At 39.0% G+C, this 17,591-nt stretch overlaps 1 protein-coding gene across 1 annotated transcript in view; it reads right to left on the bottom strand.

Moving 5' to 3' along the window:
* GSTCD (glutathione S-transferase C-terminal domain containing) overlaps positions 1-17,569 on the bottom strand; it is a 141,191-nt gene extending 123,622 nt beyond the window's left edge. The window contains exons 1-3 of the mRNA XM_070433268.1: positions 17,362-17,569; positions 3,910-4,350; positions 2,827-3,294 (exon numbers count right to left, since the gene is read on the bottom strand). Coding sequence (XP_070289369.1) covers positions 2,827-3,294; positions 3,910-4,329 — 888 coding nt within the window. The 5' untranslated portion in view covers positions 4,330-4,350; positions 17,362-17,569. The remainder of the gene's footprint in view (positions 1-2,826; positions 3,295-3,909; positions 4,351-17,361) is intronic.
* Positions 17,570-17,591: the final 22 nt, after the last annotated feature.

Raw genomic sequence — 17,591 nt, 5'->3', positions numbered from 1 at the left:
AAGGACAAGAAAACAAGAGAATTCATTCTTAAAATAGTGAAAATTGTGCTTCCAAAAGTACAAAATGAAACTCTAGTGGCTTTGTAATAGGGGCAGAAAAATTTGTTTGCATGAAAAGAGAAGCAAAATGCTACATCTATCCAAACTATCTCCTCCTCTGCATTATTTTCCAATCACTTATATAAAACATTTTGTACTTCTTTCATATCATTTTTAGTTATTCTACTCTGTCAAAACAAGTCATAATGAACAAATGCTTAGGTGAACAATGTAATAAGCAGGGTAAGAAAATACTGCTCTTTTGTATTCTTGGCCTATTTCTGTGACTAAATATCACGGCTTAAGATTCAGCTTTCTGTTTCTGATCCAAACATGGTAACTTGACCTTGCTTCCTAATCATGAACTTGATCGTGATCTTTAGGACTGCTACTCCATCACTTCAATGTGTGTTAATGCAAGCACATAGATTCAGCATCATAGCCACTGTCTGAACTAAAATGACTGCTTCATAATCCAAGATGACTTAAAAGAAGAAAATAAATATAACTGAAATAACATCAAAGCTTTGGCAAAGAAAGATTAATTCCTGAAAGAAAAGGTACAGATCCAGGAAAATTACAAGCAAACAAAAGAAAATATTTTAAGAATTAGTTTACATAGAAATGGCAAGAGAAGAATTTAATCATAGGATACATGAAATAGAAAAGGCTGAGTGTACAAGTTTCCCCCTATTTAAAATTGAGATGAAAACAAGTTTCTCTCTGTAGTATTAGGTAGATTGACTCAGGGGTAGTCAGTAGATGTACTGCCTGATTAAAGAGGAGGAAAAAACCTTCTCAATTAGTAATACTTCAACCTCAATTGACCCTAATCAGGTAAATAGTATTTAAATTAAGCTAAAATCAAATGCAAACTAGCTGAAGATGGATGTCTGGATAATGATCTAAAATTACCTTCATACAGGTGAATCCAATTTTTTATGTTTTGTTGAGTTTGAAAGCAAATATTCATCTTCTCTATCACCTTGTTTTATTTTCTTTGTAGCAATTACATTATTTAAATACTAGTGGCTCTGCACACGAATCCTTGCCGGAGTAGCTCGCTGCTGCTTGCCTCAGCTGGCTGCCCCACCCACCACTGCTGGTAGCTCTCCTTTGCAAGTAGCTCACTGCCCTGCTCTCCTGCTAATCGATCGTTACACTGCCCCGCCCTCCTGTTGATAGATTGTTACGCTTCATGGCGTAATGACCATTTGCATATTACCTCTTTATTATATAGGATGCATTATTTTTTTGTTTATGTGTTCATTTCTATCTTTTCCTACTAGAATATTAACTCCAAGAGGTCTGGATCTTATTTGTCTTGTTCATCACGATATTCCTAGTGCCTATAGTAGTAGGCTTTCAATAAATGTCTCAAATGAATTCATGGATGTGCCACTTAGATTCACCTTATTTATGAAATTAGAAGCAATTGTAGTTATTCAAGCAGACCATCAACAGTATTTCATAACATGTAACAAGTGACTGCTCTCATGACTGTAGTTGGTAACAGAGGTGAGAAGTCAGTCATAAGAGAATTTACATTGACAAGGAACAAAAACAGATATTTTTTCCTCACCCAACTCAATGGACAATATGAATACATATGACCTTTAAAATACTAATCAACACCTAAACAATTGCTGAAACTTTTAATATCCTTTAATTCTTAAGTTATTTTGGTTTCTAATCTTATTTTCATTTTGAAGAAAAATGTTCTTTAAGAAAATGTCAATTGATTAATACCGCCTTAGTAAAGCTCTGGCCTCCAAATATATAGATTGTCCTTAGAAGTCTTTTCTCACATGTCAGTAGAGATACCTGAAGTGTTGGTAATATATAATGAGAATGAAATCTGGTACCTGATTCCTTAGTAGGGAAAAGGTGAAATACTTCAAAGCAGGAAAAACGCAGCTCTTGAAAACCAACTGGAAAGCTGCAGAGAGATATAGCTTCCCATGTTCACTCTGATGTTATTTTCACCTTGATCTTTTTTCCTCCATATAGGGAGGGAATGGAGAGTGGGGGAATGTATACATCTCCATGCCCCAAGTAGGAAAGAAAACTTTCCATGTAATTTTATGGTCAACAGAGAGGCATATAGATGAGGATAAAATATTTTTGATTTAATAACAACATAATTAAATTAGTGTTTTAAGTGACAACTTAATTATAAAATATAGCTGACAAGACTTTTATTTTTTTAAAGTATATTTTTATTGATTTCAGAGAGGAAGGGAGAGGGAGAGAGATAGAAACATCAATGATGAGAGAGAATCATTGATTGGCTGCCTCATGCAGGCCCCACACTAGAGATAGAGACCGCAACCAGGCACATGCCCTGACCGGGAATTGAACCTCAACCTCCTGGTTCATAGGTTGACACTCAACCACTAAGCAACGCAGGCCAGGCTAGCTGACAAGAATTTTAAGTGCTTGAACAGTGGAACCTCTAGTATTAGAAGGGAATCACAATAGCAATTTGAAATTACTTATCATAACAATTAATTGATAACATTTTAACAACTCAAAATTTAAAGTCATAATTATATTTATTGAGAGCTTACACTGTTGTCCACAATTTATACAAGTTATCATTTATTCCTCACACTCGTCCTATTAGGTAGGTACTATTATTAGCCCTATTGTACAGATAAGAAAATGGAGACAGATATTAATAATTTGCCCAGGAGCATAACGATAATAAGTGGAATTGGGATTCAAACTTAAGCAATTTTATACACTGAAACTCCCAGTAATGTGCCCACTCCAGATCAATCTTACCAAAAAATGATGGACACAGGGCAAGAGCACGATGTCTGTCAAAGTGAAGTAAAGGCCTTCCGCAAACACATGCTCCAGAGGGGGAAGGTCAGAGGCCTTTGCTTTTCTTATGTGAGCCGGTTCCCTGGGGGTGGCAGCTGGTTCTTCCTGTACTGTGAGCTTTGAGAATGCCACTTTCAGTTCCAGGCTCTTGGACGAAGGGTCCAACTCATCAGATGTTTCCTGTCTCTGGGCCCTGCTCTTCGTTTTTTCCTTGACACCGGAAGGCCCCACTCTGGCAGCCTTCTGTTGCTTCAGCTTCTGCCGACGGAGCTTGTCATCGTTGTGCACTCTAACAGGCTCACTAAGCTTTTTCTCCAGCTGCAGTATTTCTGCAGGGATGTTTGGGCGCTGGTCAGAGGATTCTTTGAGAAAATTCTCAATAGCTAAAGGGATGGTGAGTTCACATAGCCTGGTCCACTGACTAACCTACAAAGCAAAACAAGAAATGAAATAATTCTTTATTTTCAACATAGCTTGAAGGAAAAATAACTTTTTATTGGGAAATAAAGCTGGTTTAGCGGATTTGTCTTGATGTAAACCATTCCTGGGCTAGGCTATTATGCTATATGAAGACATATTTATAGTGCTTCAGAAGTGATAACATCAAACATTGGAGGTTTAGCATTCATGTATCTGGAATATATGCTCTCCACCTGTATCCTCTTACTAAATAACTCCTTACTTCCCAAAGCTTTTAAAGTATACCACCACCCAAAAAAAGGTGGGTTCCCAAAGCATTGCTACTTAAACTCCTGTTCATATGTAAAAGTTCCCTTTAAAAATCCTCAATGTAATTAAAAGATTAAGAAAAAAGAAGTAATGCTCTAAAATATCTCCAAGCCTCATTCATTAAATCTTAAATTCATATTTTTTCAATACTGCACTGAATTATTGGCATATGTGATGGGCTGCTTTATTTCATTGGTTAGTGTAGGTGTTTTTTTTAAAGAAATGAAGTTCTACTTTTCAGTAGAAAGTTAAATGTTTAAGTGAATGTGTCATCACTACATGGCCTTAATAACAGAAGAGAGACATACTTACCTCAGCACAGGCTTTCAAGCAAGTCTTTTTAAAACCCAGAAGTTCCAAAACTTCCTTCTTCGAAGGGTCTGCTTCATATGATTTCTGGATTATGTGTCTCAGTACAACAGCAAGTCCAGCTCTACAGAAATTGTCTGGTCTTTCTACTACTGCAGGTAAGCAGCAATTCTGGACTATCGGTGGAAGCTCTTGCTTTGAAATAATCTGTACTTCAACATCCTGTGACAGTACATTTTTAAGTAGTGAAACATCTGTACTTTCTCTTGTGAGTACTAAGTAAACTTTAAAGATTTTGCAGTCACAGTATGATAACAAAAATAAAGTTACAGATGTATGAAGTGGAAAAATGCATCCTTCTATTTGGTGAGAAAAGTCCAGGTACAGATATTCTTCTGTAAGACTTTTCTTAATGCCTTTCATTTTCTTCTTTCATTGGTTCACCTGAAGCATAAATGGAAGTGGTTATAGGCCTTAGAATATAATAATTTAGAAGCTAAAAGATGAAATTTTTAAAGCATGTTCTAAAAATCAGCAAAGATTTGTGATAGATAAGATTCTACATGAATTTGTTCCTGGATTGAATAAATGGCTTCCAAAACAAAGATTTCCACCTGTGCAATTAACTAATCTTTGGGATGATTTTATACCGAGCTCCTTTAAAATGAGCAAACTCGGCCTGGCTGGTGCTAAGTGGTTAGAGCATCGGCCGGTGAACTAAAGGGTCCCAGGTTCGATTCCAATTCCCAATTCTTGGTTGGTTGGGGGCACATGCCTTAGTTGCAGGCTCATTCTGGCCCCTGCCAGAGCCTGTGTGGAAGGCAACCAATGTGTCTCTTTCACATCCCTGTTTCTTTCTCTCTGTCTCTTCCCCCTCACTTCCACTCTCTCAAGAAAAATCGATGGAAAAAGTATCCTCTGGTGAGGATTAACAAGCAAATAAATAAGTAAAATGAGCATACTCAGGTGTTTTGTGATAGAGCCCTCCCCATCAAGTATTTTGATGTTTCACTACAGGTGAGGACAAGACATGAATAGAATGGAAAATATGAAATTTCCAAGAATACTGAGAGTTCTCTGGGGCTGATAGCCTTGAAAAGCTTTGACAGTGCTGGTCCTCCCACACTGTTTCTGATTTATGACCCTAGGACATAATAATGAAGGGGGATATATTTATTTCCTCAGGAGAAATGGATTCTCCCAAAATAAGTGGGTTTTGTTATGTGGTAAGCTATTGCATGCTGAATCACAAGAGAAAAATAATTGAATTTCCCCATAATTTAGATCAGTGGTTCTCAACCTTCCTAATGCCGCGACCCTTTAATACAGTTCCTCATGTTGTGGTGACCCCCAACCATAAAATTATTTTCGTTGCTACTTCATAACTGTAATTTTGCTACTGTTATGAATCGTAATGTAAATATCTGATATGCAAGATGTATTTTCATTGTTACAAATTGAACATAATTAAAGCATAGAGAAACAATATGTAATTATATATGTGTTTTCTGATTGTCTTAGGCGACCCCTGTGAAAGGGTCGTTCGACCTCCAAAGGGGTCACGATCCACAGGTTGAGAACCGCTGATTTAGATGTTGGTAACTGAGATAGCTCAAAGTTAACACATCCAAAATCAAGATCCTTATTTTCCCCCACCCCCAAATCTGTTCCTCAAGTATCTTTCCTGTCTCAGATAACAAAACACCATTCTTCTAGCTGCTTATGCCAAAACCTGGGAGTCATTGTTAATTCTCTTTTCTTTCACATCTCTATAACCAGTCCATTAAAAAGTTATTTTGGCCGAACCGGTTTGGCTCAGTGGATAGAGCGTCAGCCTGCGGACTCAAGGGTTCCAGGTTCGATTCCGGTCAAGGGCATGTACCTGGGTTGCGGGCACATCCCTACTGGGGGCTGTGCAGGAGGCAGCGGATCGATCTCTCTCATCGATGTTTCTAACTCTCTATCCCTCTCTCTTCTTCTCTGTAAAAATTCAATAAAATATATAAAAATAAATAACTAAATAAATAAATAAAAAATAAAAAGTTATTTTGGCCCAGCTGGTGTGGCTCAGTGGTTGAGCATCAACCTCTGAACTGGATATCATTGTTTGATTCCTGGTCAGGACACATGCCCAAGTTGTGGGCTTATATCTCTAGTAGGGGGTGTGCAACTAATCCATCACCCCTCTTCTTAATTATAGCATTTGCTTCCTAACATTGCTTCCCATCCTACCTCCCCCTCTAGTCTCTTCTCAACATAGCAGCCAAAGTGATCCTGTCAAAAATAAAGTAAGGTTATGTCACTACTCTGCTCAAACCCTCCAATATCTTCCTATCTTACTCAGAGAAAAGGCAAAGTTTCTAGAATGGTGTACAAAGATCTCTTTGATCTAATCCTCTTTTTTTGTCTCTGAGTTCATTGCTCACTGCTTCAGCCAAAGTGCCTTGTTAGATATTAGGTACATTCCCACCTCAAGGCCTTTACACTTGATGATTCCAGTGCCTGGAACACTCCTTCATCTCCTTCAGACACTCAAATATGAACTTCTGAGATCTTCCCTGGCTACTACCAGTATATTTAAATCTGGAACCCCAACACCCACCCTCCCTGAAAAAAATAAAGCCTTCTATCCTTCTATGCTTTTCTTCATAGCTCTCATCACTGTTGCAACATGCTATCTAGAGTGTCCCCCCAAAATGTATACATACTATAATAGCTAATAGCTCAATTTTGAAAATGAAATGTATTTTAATAAACACTGCCTTTAGAATTATTCCGTGTGTGTAAACATTTTGGGGAACACCTTATATTTATTTTGTCTGTCCAAACTAAAATGTTCCATGATTAGAAATTTTGTTTTGTTCACTCCTATGCCTAAAACAGGGCCCAACTTTATATATATTATATATGGAGTCAAGAAATATTTATTGAATGAATGCATGGATGAATCTACACACTCGCTATTTTAAAGATGCAAACATACACAATTTTAAGGTCTAATTATTTTTTTTTTTTTTTTTTTTGCAGTTATCACTTCTTTTTTTTTTTTTAATTAAATCTTTATTGTTCAGATTATTACATTAGTTACTCTTTTTTCCCACCATAACTCCCCTCCACCCAGTTCCAACCCCACCCTCTGCCCTCACTCCCCACCCACTGTCCTCATCCATAGGTGCACGATTGTTGTCTAATCTCTTCACTCACCCCCACACCCCTTTCTCCCCCCCCCCCCCAAGAATAGTCAGTCCATTCTAAGGTCTAATTATTGATGGTATTTTCAAGTCATAGTCCTTAAGACTTTTGTCAATTGTAACTTTTTGTTTGATTTACACATTTCCTGGGTCTAAAATTCCCCATGCTCTTGTCCATAAATCACAATTCAAAAATTAACACTAGATGGCACTCTTTGAAAGCATTCACCATGGAAGCATGTAGTAATAGGAAGATGGTATTAGAGGAAAATTTATTTTAAAAGCCCTTAAAAAGTACACATGCACCTCTGTTGAGTGTATTGGAAATATTAACATACCCTAAATTTTAAGAAACCTTCAACATACTGAATTTCCTTTAATGTTCTAAATTCCGTTTTTTAAAATCAAAAGCAGAATAGTTAAATATTTTTTAAGCTTTTGGTTCTCAACTTTTCTAATAAAGAAATAATAACCCATTATAACAAATATATATAGTTACTAAGATACTGTTTCAGAAAACCACTTAATAATGCAAATAATCTTTAATACTGTTTTATATTTCTTTTATTAAAACATAACACATATGCACCATGGTTTGCTACTTCTCTAAAAGGTTATTTAGACTAGAAAAATTATTTCATGCAATTTAAAAGCAACTACTTTTTAGCCCATGGAAACCATTTTTCCCTGAGCTTAATTACTTTTTTTTTAAACCTATAACTGATTTATATAAAAAAGAGTATTAAAGCCCACAGGCAAAAGAAACCATTTTCTTTTGGAAATGGACAGTCTCTGAGGAATTTGTCCCTGCAAATCTATTGCTGACTAATTTGCCAATCCTCTTAACTTCTTCTGACAGTGGGTTACTATAAAGAAGATCCCTAAGTGCATAGGGTGGGGGGATGGGGACTGAGAAGAGGGGAGTATAGGCAGAGAAAATGGGAGGTGATATCTGTAATACTATCAACAATAAAAATATATATTTTTTTAAAAAGGTCCCTAAGTGCTTCAAGAACCAGATTTGAAATAAAACATGATGGATTTCATTTGCCCAGCAGTCTAGGAAACAGTAATTATGAGACCAGTCCTAACACTTAAACAAACAAACAAACAAAATCTGGAAAGCAATGTTGTGCTATGTTACAGTTTTTGATTTAGGAAATGTAGAAATTTTTTTAAAAATTAAGGTTCATGTATATTTGCCAATTCTAAGGCACAAAAGAACCTTGAGAACAGACTTTTACCTGTTATATAAACTATTCTCTCCATAAGCACTTATAAATGCTAAATGTCAATGATATAGAATAGTAATAATCTACCCATGGAGATATCTAAAAATTAATGAGATGCCTGAGAGAAAATGCAAAGTACTACTGCGTCTTAACAAAATTTATTTTTCCCAATACAGATGTTGATGTTTTCTTCCTAGGGGATTAAAAATGTTACTTAATGATCTTGGAGTTAAAAAAATTACTCTCCTTGGGCAATTTCTCCTCCTAACGTACTAATGTAATTCCTAAAATAAATATTAAGTATTAACAAACTTGTACAAATTTTATGATTTGGGCTTATACTGTGCCTTTAATTTTCCAACATGCTTGAAGTTTGCAAATACCATAGGCAAAGAAACTCTTCTTTTCCTTCTACATGTCTATCTAGAAAATTCCTTTGTTCATTAATTTTGTGTCATGAGCTTTAAAGAGGTAGGTAGGTTCTGTAGAATCATCTCCTTGGTCCCCAGAGCTTCTGGGACACAGCCCTTGTTACTCCATATTACATTCCTGAAATGAAGTGAGAAAGCCACACACAAAACCATGAACTTTAGGAGCTGAACAGAGCGATGGAGTGTGCATCTCTTCTCTGGACATGCCAGTTCACTTGGGAGTGTTGCAGGGGGAATAAAGAAGTTAAAAAAAAATGCTTAAGCCTTGGTTTCATTACTTGGAAATCTTCAAAGATAGTTTAAACAAAGTAGTCATAATTTTAACACTTGGAGTGCGGGTGAATTTCCCGCCAAAATATAAGATGGCTCTGTCTTTTGGTTTTGTTCCATCCACCAAAAGGGTGGATTACAAACAAATATTTGGTAATACGCAGTTACAATCGGCCCGAGTTTACACGTTTCCCGCACTCCACCGCAAATCTATATGAACCGAGTTAAAGACGGCTCCCGCGGAGTACGCGCAATTCATGCGAGCCGACTTAACTCGTTTCCTGCACTCCAAGTGTTAATATTGTAGGCATTTAGACTTTTTTTGCATTCTCACTCTAATTAATATATTTTAGTTTTGATAAATTGAAACAGTTCACATATGAAAAGGGAAATGAGTTTTATAGGTGTTTTCTTATCTAACATAAACACGAGAGAGAGAGAGAGAGAGAGAGAGAGAGAGACATATTGAAAATAAGCACATTTCTCCAGAAACAAAAAAAAAGTCTTAAAGTTTTATGCTTAAAAATCAAGTCTGGATCTATAGCAACTAATATTACATAATAGATAAGTTATCCTATATAATAAAAGCCTAATATGCAAATTGACCAACCGGTCATTATGACACACACTGACCACCAGGGGGCAGACGCTCAATGCAGGAGCTGCCCCCAGCCCACAGGCAAGCCAAGACAGGTGTGAGCAGGGGTCTCCCAACATTGCCCCGCCGGTCACCCTGCAGAGGGAGGCAACCGGTAGCGGGAAGCAGGGCCAGCGAGTGGGGGGAGCCAGGCTGGCCAAGGCAAGTGCCAGCAGGGCCCCCCAAACCACCCCACCAGTTGCCCCACAGATCAGCCCTGATCGCTGGCCAGGCCTAGAGACCGTACCCGTGCACAAATTTCGTGCACTGGACATCTAGTATATCCTATCTAATAATAGAGAAACATGGTAATTAACCATAACTTTGCTACCCTTTCCATTGGCTAATCAGCGAGATATGCAAATTAACTGTCAACCAAGATGGTGGCCGGCAGCCAGGCAGCTGAAGCAAACAGGAGGCTTGCTTGCTCCAGTGATGGAGGAAGTCAAGGTTCCCTGCCTGCCGCTGACGGCCTCTGAGCTGCAGTCTTAGAAACAATGTTGCAATTATAGAAGGTAAATAAACCCCAGAAACCTGCTTTCAGCCGTCAGAGCTGGAGCTAGCAGGACCGCAACAGTGTTACAATTATAGAACCCAAACAAACCCAGTACCTGCTTTCAGCAGCCGAGGTCTCAGAGCTGGAGCTGAGCCTCAGAGCTAAAGCTGGCTCTCAGTTCCAGTGACAGCCATAGAAGGTAAATAAATCCCAGAATAAAAGAAAAAAAGAAAAAAAGGAGCGGTTGGGAGCTTCAGTCACCCACCAGCCTGAAAACGGCCCTCAGCCCCTCACCCAGACTGGCCAGGCACCCCAGTGGGGACGCCCACCCTGAAGGGGGTGTGACCAGCTGCAAACAGCCATCATCCCCTCATCCAGGCTGGCCAGGCACCCAAGCGGGACCCCCACCCTGATCCGGGACACCATTCAGGGCAAACCAGCCGGCCCCCACCCATGCACTAGGCCTCTATCCTATATAGTAAAAGGGTAATATGCAAACTGACCCTAACAGCAGAAGGACTGGGAATGACTGGTCACTATGACACACACTGACCACCAGGGGGCAGATGCTCAATGCAGGAGTTGCCCCCTGGTGGTCAGGGCACTCTCACATGGGAGGAGCTCTGTTCAGCCACAAGCCAGGCTGATGGCTGCCAGTACAGTGGTGGTGGTGGGAGCCTCTCCTGCCTCCTCAGCAGCACTAAGGATGTCCAACTGCAGCTTAGGTCTGCTCCCTGCTGGCAAGTGGGCATCCCCCGAGGGCTGCCGGGCTGCCAGAAGGATGTCTGATTGCCATCTTAGGCCCAATCCCCCGGGGAGCGGGCCTAAGCCAGCATGTGGTCATCCCCTGAGGGGTCCCAGACTGCGAGAGGGCACAGGCCGGGCTGAGGGGCCTCCTCTGCCCCCTGAGTGCACAAATTTTTGTGCACCGGGCTCTAGTTATATAATAAAAACATAAAGTATTTAACTGCAACAAAATATTGAATAATTGATTTGTTTTCAAGTAAGAAAATATTACTATGCCTGGAATTTAATAGGATCTTAATAGATAAATGAATAAACATAGAATACAATTCTAAATAATATTATCTACATTTTATTTTCCACCCACTATATACTAAGCACAGAGAATTTTAGATATTACTTCTAATCTTCATAATCCTTGAAAGTACACTTTACTTCCATTACATGAATGAGAACCATACATCAATCCAAAAGATTTAATTGAACCTATAATGGAATCTTATTTGAAAACATTCAGGAGTTGGTATTTTTCTAATGTAAATAGCACTGTTTTATAAACTCCAAATTTCAAAAATTGAAGCATATTGAAATTTTATTGCAGCAACCATTTCAGTTTCCTATATGCAACAGGGTCAGACAGGGTGCATTTCATCTCCCTGTTTAATCTCAACGCAGAACATATATGAAGAAATGGGCTAGACTCAAAGGAGTGAAAATTGGTAGAAGAAATATCTATAACTTAAGATGTGTAAATGACACCATCCTACTGACAGAAAGCAGTAATGATTTGAAACAGCTTCTGATGAAAGTGAAAGAAGAGTCAAAGTAGGACTGCATTTAAACATTCAGACAAAAATCATGACTACAGAATAAATACTCAATTTTAACAGACAATGAAAACTGAAATTGTTAAAGATTTTGCTTACCTTGGTTCAATCAATAATTCAAATGATTGCAGCCAAAAAATCAAGAGAATGCTGAGACTTGGAAGGCAGCTATAGAAGAATTAGGACAGATCACCAAGAGCAAAGTTGAGTCATTAGAGACCAAGGCTAAGATCATCCACACCCTCATATTCCCAATTACTATGTACAGATGTAAAAGTTGGACAGTGAAGAAGGCTGATAGGAAAAAAAACATGCTGTTGGAGGAGAGCTCTATACAGATATCCTGGACTGCTAGGAAGATGAACAAGTGGGTCCTAGAACAAATTAAACCTGAAACATCACTGGAGGCAAGAATAAAACTGAAGCCATCCTACTTTGGGCATAATCATAAGGCAGGATTCTTTAGAAAAGACACTAATGGTCGGAAAAATAGAGGGCAGTAGGAAAAGAGGAAGACCAAATATGAGGTGGATTAATTCCATAAAAAAAGCCAGAGGCATGAATCTCCAGTTGAGCAGGGCTGTTGAGAACAAGACACTGTGGACATCACTCATTCAGTCACCAGGAGTCAGAGCCGACTCAACAGAATGTAATATATGCAACGTTACCAAAGTAAAAATCATTAGAAATTATGTTATTTTAAGCAATCATTGAAAAAACCCTCTGTTCTAAAGGCAGGTGTATTTTATTATTCTTAGCACTGGATTAAGTGCTTTGATAGTTTCTTCCTGATTCTTTATTGGATACTCCTTGGACCTCTCAGGGACCCTTGGCTTAATGCTTTGCCCTATTCTCAAACTACATTCACTCCTTTGAGTACTGGCTTTCAAACATTTGGTCAGGCCACACAATGAGAAATACATTTTATAATGCAACTCATTATACACTGAATAAAAGTGAAATAAAATAATTATGAAGAAATCTCCTATGTGGGAGATAGCTAATAATTTTTACTCTGTGTTTCTTATTGTTTTTTAGTTCTGGTTAGTACTCACTGAATTGATTTCAAGACCCATTAATGGGCCAACAACTCACAATATAACAGGCCTGTTATAGGTGATCTCCAGTGCCAGAAGTTTAAATATCATCTATGATTCCTATATTTCTCACTTATATCCTTTCCCCTGAACTTCAAATTCCTGTATCAACTTGGACATTTTCCTAAACCTCTTCTCTTAGTAGTCTAGTCCTCTTCTTGGTACGATGGAACACCCTTCATCCAGATGCTCAGGCTCATAACTCCTTTATTTCCTCTCATAACCTACTATTTCTACCTTTGAAATATATGCTAAATTCAACTTCTCAGCACCTCTACTACTATCACCATAATCTAAGTCATCATCAGCTCTACAAAAGCCTATTAACTATTTCCTCTACTCTCCATAAAACAGTAAGTGCTCCAACAATAATTAGGGTGATCCTTCAAAAACATAAATCACATCACGTCCCCTGCTCACAACCATCCCCAGTAAACTCCAAGTTCCTAACATGGCCTTTATAGGGCCTAATGTGACCCTAGTTATCCTTCTTTTCTGACCTCATCTCCTACCCCTCTGCCCTCTTGTTCACTCCTCTCCAGCTAGTTCTCCTTACTGTTCTTGGAAGATGCCAGGAACAACGCTCAGACATGAACATTTTTGTATCTGCTGTTCCCTCTACCTAGAATGCTCTTCTTCAAGATATTCACATGGTTTGTTCCTTCATTTCATTGTAATATTAACTCAGAGCAGCCTCTCCTGACAACCTAAAATTTAAAAGCACTGCGATCACTCACTAGCCCAGGGGTGGGCAAACTTTTTGACTCGAGGGCCACAATAGGTTCTTAAACTGGACCGGAGGGCTGGAACAAAAGCATGGATGGAGTGTTTGTGTGAACTAATATAAATTCAAAGTAAACATCATTACATAAAAGGGTACGGTCTTTTTTTTTTTTTAGTTTTATTCATTTCAAACGGGCTGGATCCGGCCCACGGGCCGTAGTTTGCCCACGGCTGCGACTAGCCCCTTTTACTTTATAGCATTTACTAGAGGCCCAGCGCCTGAAATCGCGAAGCCCCGCCCACCCATGCACCGCCCACCCGCTCCGCCTGCAGCCCTGCCAGCTGGCCACCAGCCTTGCTGCGATCCAAGCCTGTGGGCCGCAGGGGAGGGACCAAGAGATGCACCATGCAATCCAGGGTGACCGGTCGTTTTGGTTGTGACACCTCTTGGCCTTTTATTATTATGATTAACTGACATAACATCTCCAATGCTTAAATGAACAGTACTCAGAATTTAGTTCAAAAAATGAATGGATATACATAAATGACTATCAGTAATCACTGTAATGAGAGTACTATTAAGAACTTTAGTTTTGAAAAAAAAAACTTTAGACTTGATACATTAACCCCATTCATCTTGACACCATTCTCTCTCTCCCAAATGAATACAACAATTTTAATAGCCATCTATGTATAAATTAAAATCAAGAAATAAGATCACCTCTGTGAGCTGAACTGGAAAAAAAGAATAACTAGAATCTATCCAAACATATAAATAAATAAAGCATAGCTCTGGCTGGTGTGGCTGTTGGTTGGAGCATCGTCGTCCCCTCCACAGGGCTGTGGGTTCGATTCCTGGTCAGGGCACATACTTCAGGTTTGATCCCCAGTTGGGGAACCTTTGGGAAGCAACCAATCAATGTTTCACTCTCACATTGATCTCTCTCTAAAATCAATAAAAGCATATCCTCAGGTGAGGAATTTTTAAAAAGCATAAAAAATTTTATGTATGTTTTCAGGCAAGAGAAATCGGAATCTAGATTTTACATATTGACTTAGCAAGTAGAATATTTATGCATCAATAATTATAAAGTAATGGATAAGAGTCTAGAGTCTGGAGTTGATTAACCAGGGTTGGTAAATTCTGGTTTTGATGTTTAAAAACAATGTAAAACTTTTCTGTGCCTTAGTTTCCTCGTTTATAAGATGGGGACAATAATTACAACTTACCACATAGTGTGTTATGAAAACAGAATAATGCCTATTTATAATAGTGAGTTCCTAAGTAAATATTAGCTATTATTATTCTTTTATAATTAATCACCAAATTCCTTATCCATTGACACTATTAAAATACACAAATTTTGATGGGGAAGCTCAAGTTATGCTTTCTAATTTCAAACTTCTTCTCAGGAAAGGTAAGGGGTCCGTGTTGAACTGAAAAGGTACCCCCTACCCCCAAATATTGAAAAAAAAAAACTATTAATGAGGCTGATATCTAGAAAGTCACACAATAGAATATAAGTGATACCTTAAGTTCATATTAACTGCTTATATTGTACAAAATAGCTCATCACAGCTTACAAGTATGAAAAAAATTCAAACTCTTTACTTTCTTAGAAATTAAAACTTAAATTTGAACCCATTTAAATTCTCCACTACATCAAATGGTCAACATTATGGATATTAGAACTTAGCTTGTTTTTTATACATTTCACAAAATAACACTATTTGGTTGCAAATGTCACCCCTATTTTCTTACAGTAATATAGATTTTCAAAAACAAACAACTTGCCCCTACAGAGATCAGCAGCAGCTAATTACCTGAAATATTAAAAGTTAACAAAAGAAAAAAAGTCTGAACTATTTCAGTGCTCATTGCACTTTGTAATGGGGGGATGCCTACAGTTAAGTTCTAGAAAACAAAATCCTGTAATTAAAATTATGTGTTTTCTTATCTGGGCTAGAAGGAATAAAAAAATGCTTAAAAGGAAAAAAAGCTTACTGTAAATTTAGCCATAAAGGAAGTGTGTCATCTTCTCCCCGGAAAATCAGGGAATCACCTGTTGCCAGAGAATCATAATGCCTCTAGCTAAGCCTGACCTCATAATTAATAGGGATTCACAGCATGAAATGCTAACATGTTAGAAACATCAGCAAGCCTGAAATCAAATTACTAAATTCCTACAGCTGGTTATGATCGAAATGGGTTTCACTCTTTTCATTTTAAGTACTAATCATAAAAGAATTGAGGCAGCTATTTTGAACTTGAAGATAAAAAGAATATACACTAGAGAACTAGGTATATACTACAGATGTTTTAGTTGACTAGCCTCAGAATGTGGAGTTTCAAGTTCCGCTAAATTGTTGTTATAAAAGCCAACTGGATACACAGTAGTTATTCTTATTTCAAATCACAGGTCATACAGAAGCTACATATTTAAACACAGGTTTAAAAAAAAACCAAAAACACAACTCGATGAGCCCACTACTACATAAGCTTGAACTCTGTTTAAAGCATACAACTAGAAGTATGAATACTAGTAAATAAATAAATGAGCTGATAAAATGATTTTCAAATCTGATTTTTTTTCAGACTTATTGTTGAAGTGAGACCTATTAAAATGATGCCTTCAGGTAGAACTCAAACACAATTTCAAATACTGAGCATGCTTAAGGCAATCCTGAGTAGTGTGTATTTCCCACCAGGCAATTAAAAAAAAAACTCACATAGCTTAATGCTTTATTAAATATGACAGCGCCCTAGCTGCTTTGGCTCAGTGGGTAGAGCCTCAGCTTGTGGACTGAAGGGTCCCCGAGTTCAATTCCCGTCAAGGGCACATGACCGGGTTGCCTGTTCCATTCCCACTGGGACCTGCAGGAGGCAGCCAATCAACGATTCTCTCTCATCATTGATGTTTCTCTCTCCCTCTCCCTTCCTCTCTGAAATCAATAAAAATATATTTTATAAATAAATATGACAGCAAATCACTTGGTTGTATTTATAACAAAGAATTTATTTCCACAATATTTAAATGATCATGTTTACATGTTTCAAATTTGTCACATCATTAGTTCTTACCAGCTTTTGCATTTTTATCCTTGAAACACTTTCTATAGATAAGCTTAGAAAAAGCATTGTAGCTTCTTGATCAATAATTTAGCACAAGATATATTATTAAATGCTGGCATTTCCTTGACATTCAAGAACTTAGGACAGGAATGGGACGGTGGCATTAAGGGATCCTGGCATTAAAAATAAACGGAGGGGGGAAACAAGTCGCCTAATCCCCAAATCAGGTCGAGTTGGGATGGGAAGTACGTGTATTAGTAAACGTTTTTAAAGCCAAAGCAACTTTCATGCAAGTTAGACGCAAACTTTTTGCTGAAGTTTAACACCGAAGTGCAACACTGATGGCGTGCAGAAGCAAATGGACCAACACGAAACAAACCCTTTGGAGCAACTGTTAAGCAGGATGCCCACAGAGAGAGCTGCTTCCTCCCATCAGGAAGGGCTGGAATGGAAACCTAAGCGCCGATGGAAAAGAAGGTAAAGCGCGATGTAAGAGGTCTTAAAATTACACTTAGAGCAACGGCTAACGGCCCGACTCCTACGACTAGAAGCTGCTCCATTCCCCCTACCGCGCAGGAAGCCCGGAGCCCCCACCCACACCCTCAGAACCCGTGGGCAAGGAGGGGCCAGAGAGAGACAGAACACTAATTCCGCGCCCTGTCGCCCGGGAAGCAAAGAGGAGCCTTGGGGGTTGGCGGGGACGGCGGAGCCGGCGGCCCGAGCGCCCTCTTTACCTGGTCGCAGACGCGCGGCCAGGCAGGGAGGGCGCGGGGACGTGTCGGGGCCGCGCGGGCCGCCTGCGCCTGCCCGCCGCGCCCGGGCCGGGATTCCGACGCCGCTGCCCGAGTCTTCGCCAGCGGACCCCTAGTTGCCAGGAAGCACCAGCGACCGACAGAAGACTGCGTGTCAGGGGGAACAGCGGTCCGCCGGCCGCCATTCATAATCCGGCGGACCGGAAGAAGTG

Source organism: Myotis yumanensis, unplaced genomic scaffold (assembly GCF_028538775.1).
Source record: "Myotis yumanensis isolate MYYU_CA2020_CCGP unplaced genomic scaffold, mMyoYum1.0.hap1 SCAF_1, whole genome shotgun sequence".
NCBI classification, from domain to species: domain Eukaryota; kingdom Metazoa; phylum Chordata; class Mammalia; order Chiroptera; family Vespertilionidae; genus Myotis; species Myotis yumanensis.
The sequence above is the reverse complement of the archived record's forward strand: the minus strand, read 5'-3'. Positions and strand labels throughout refer to the sequence as shown.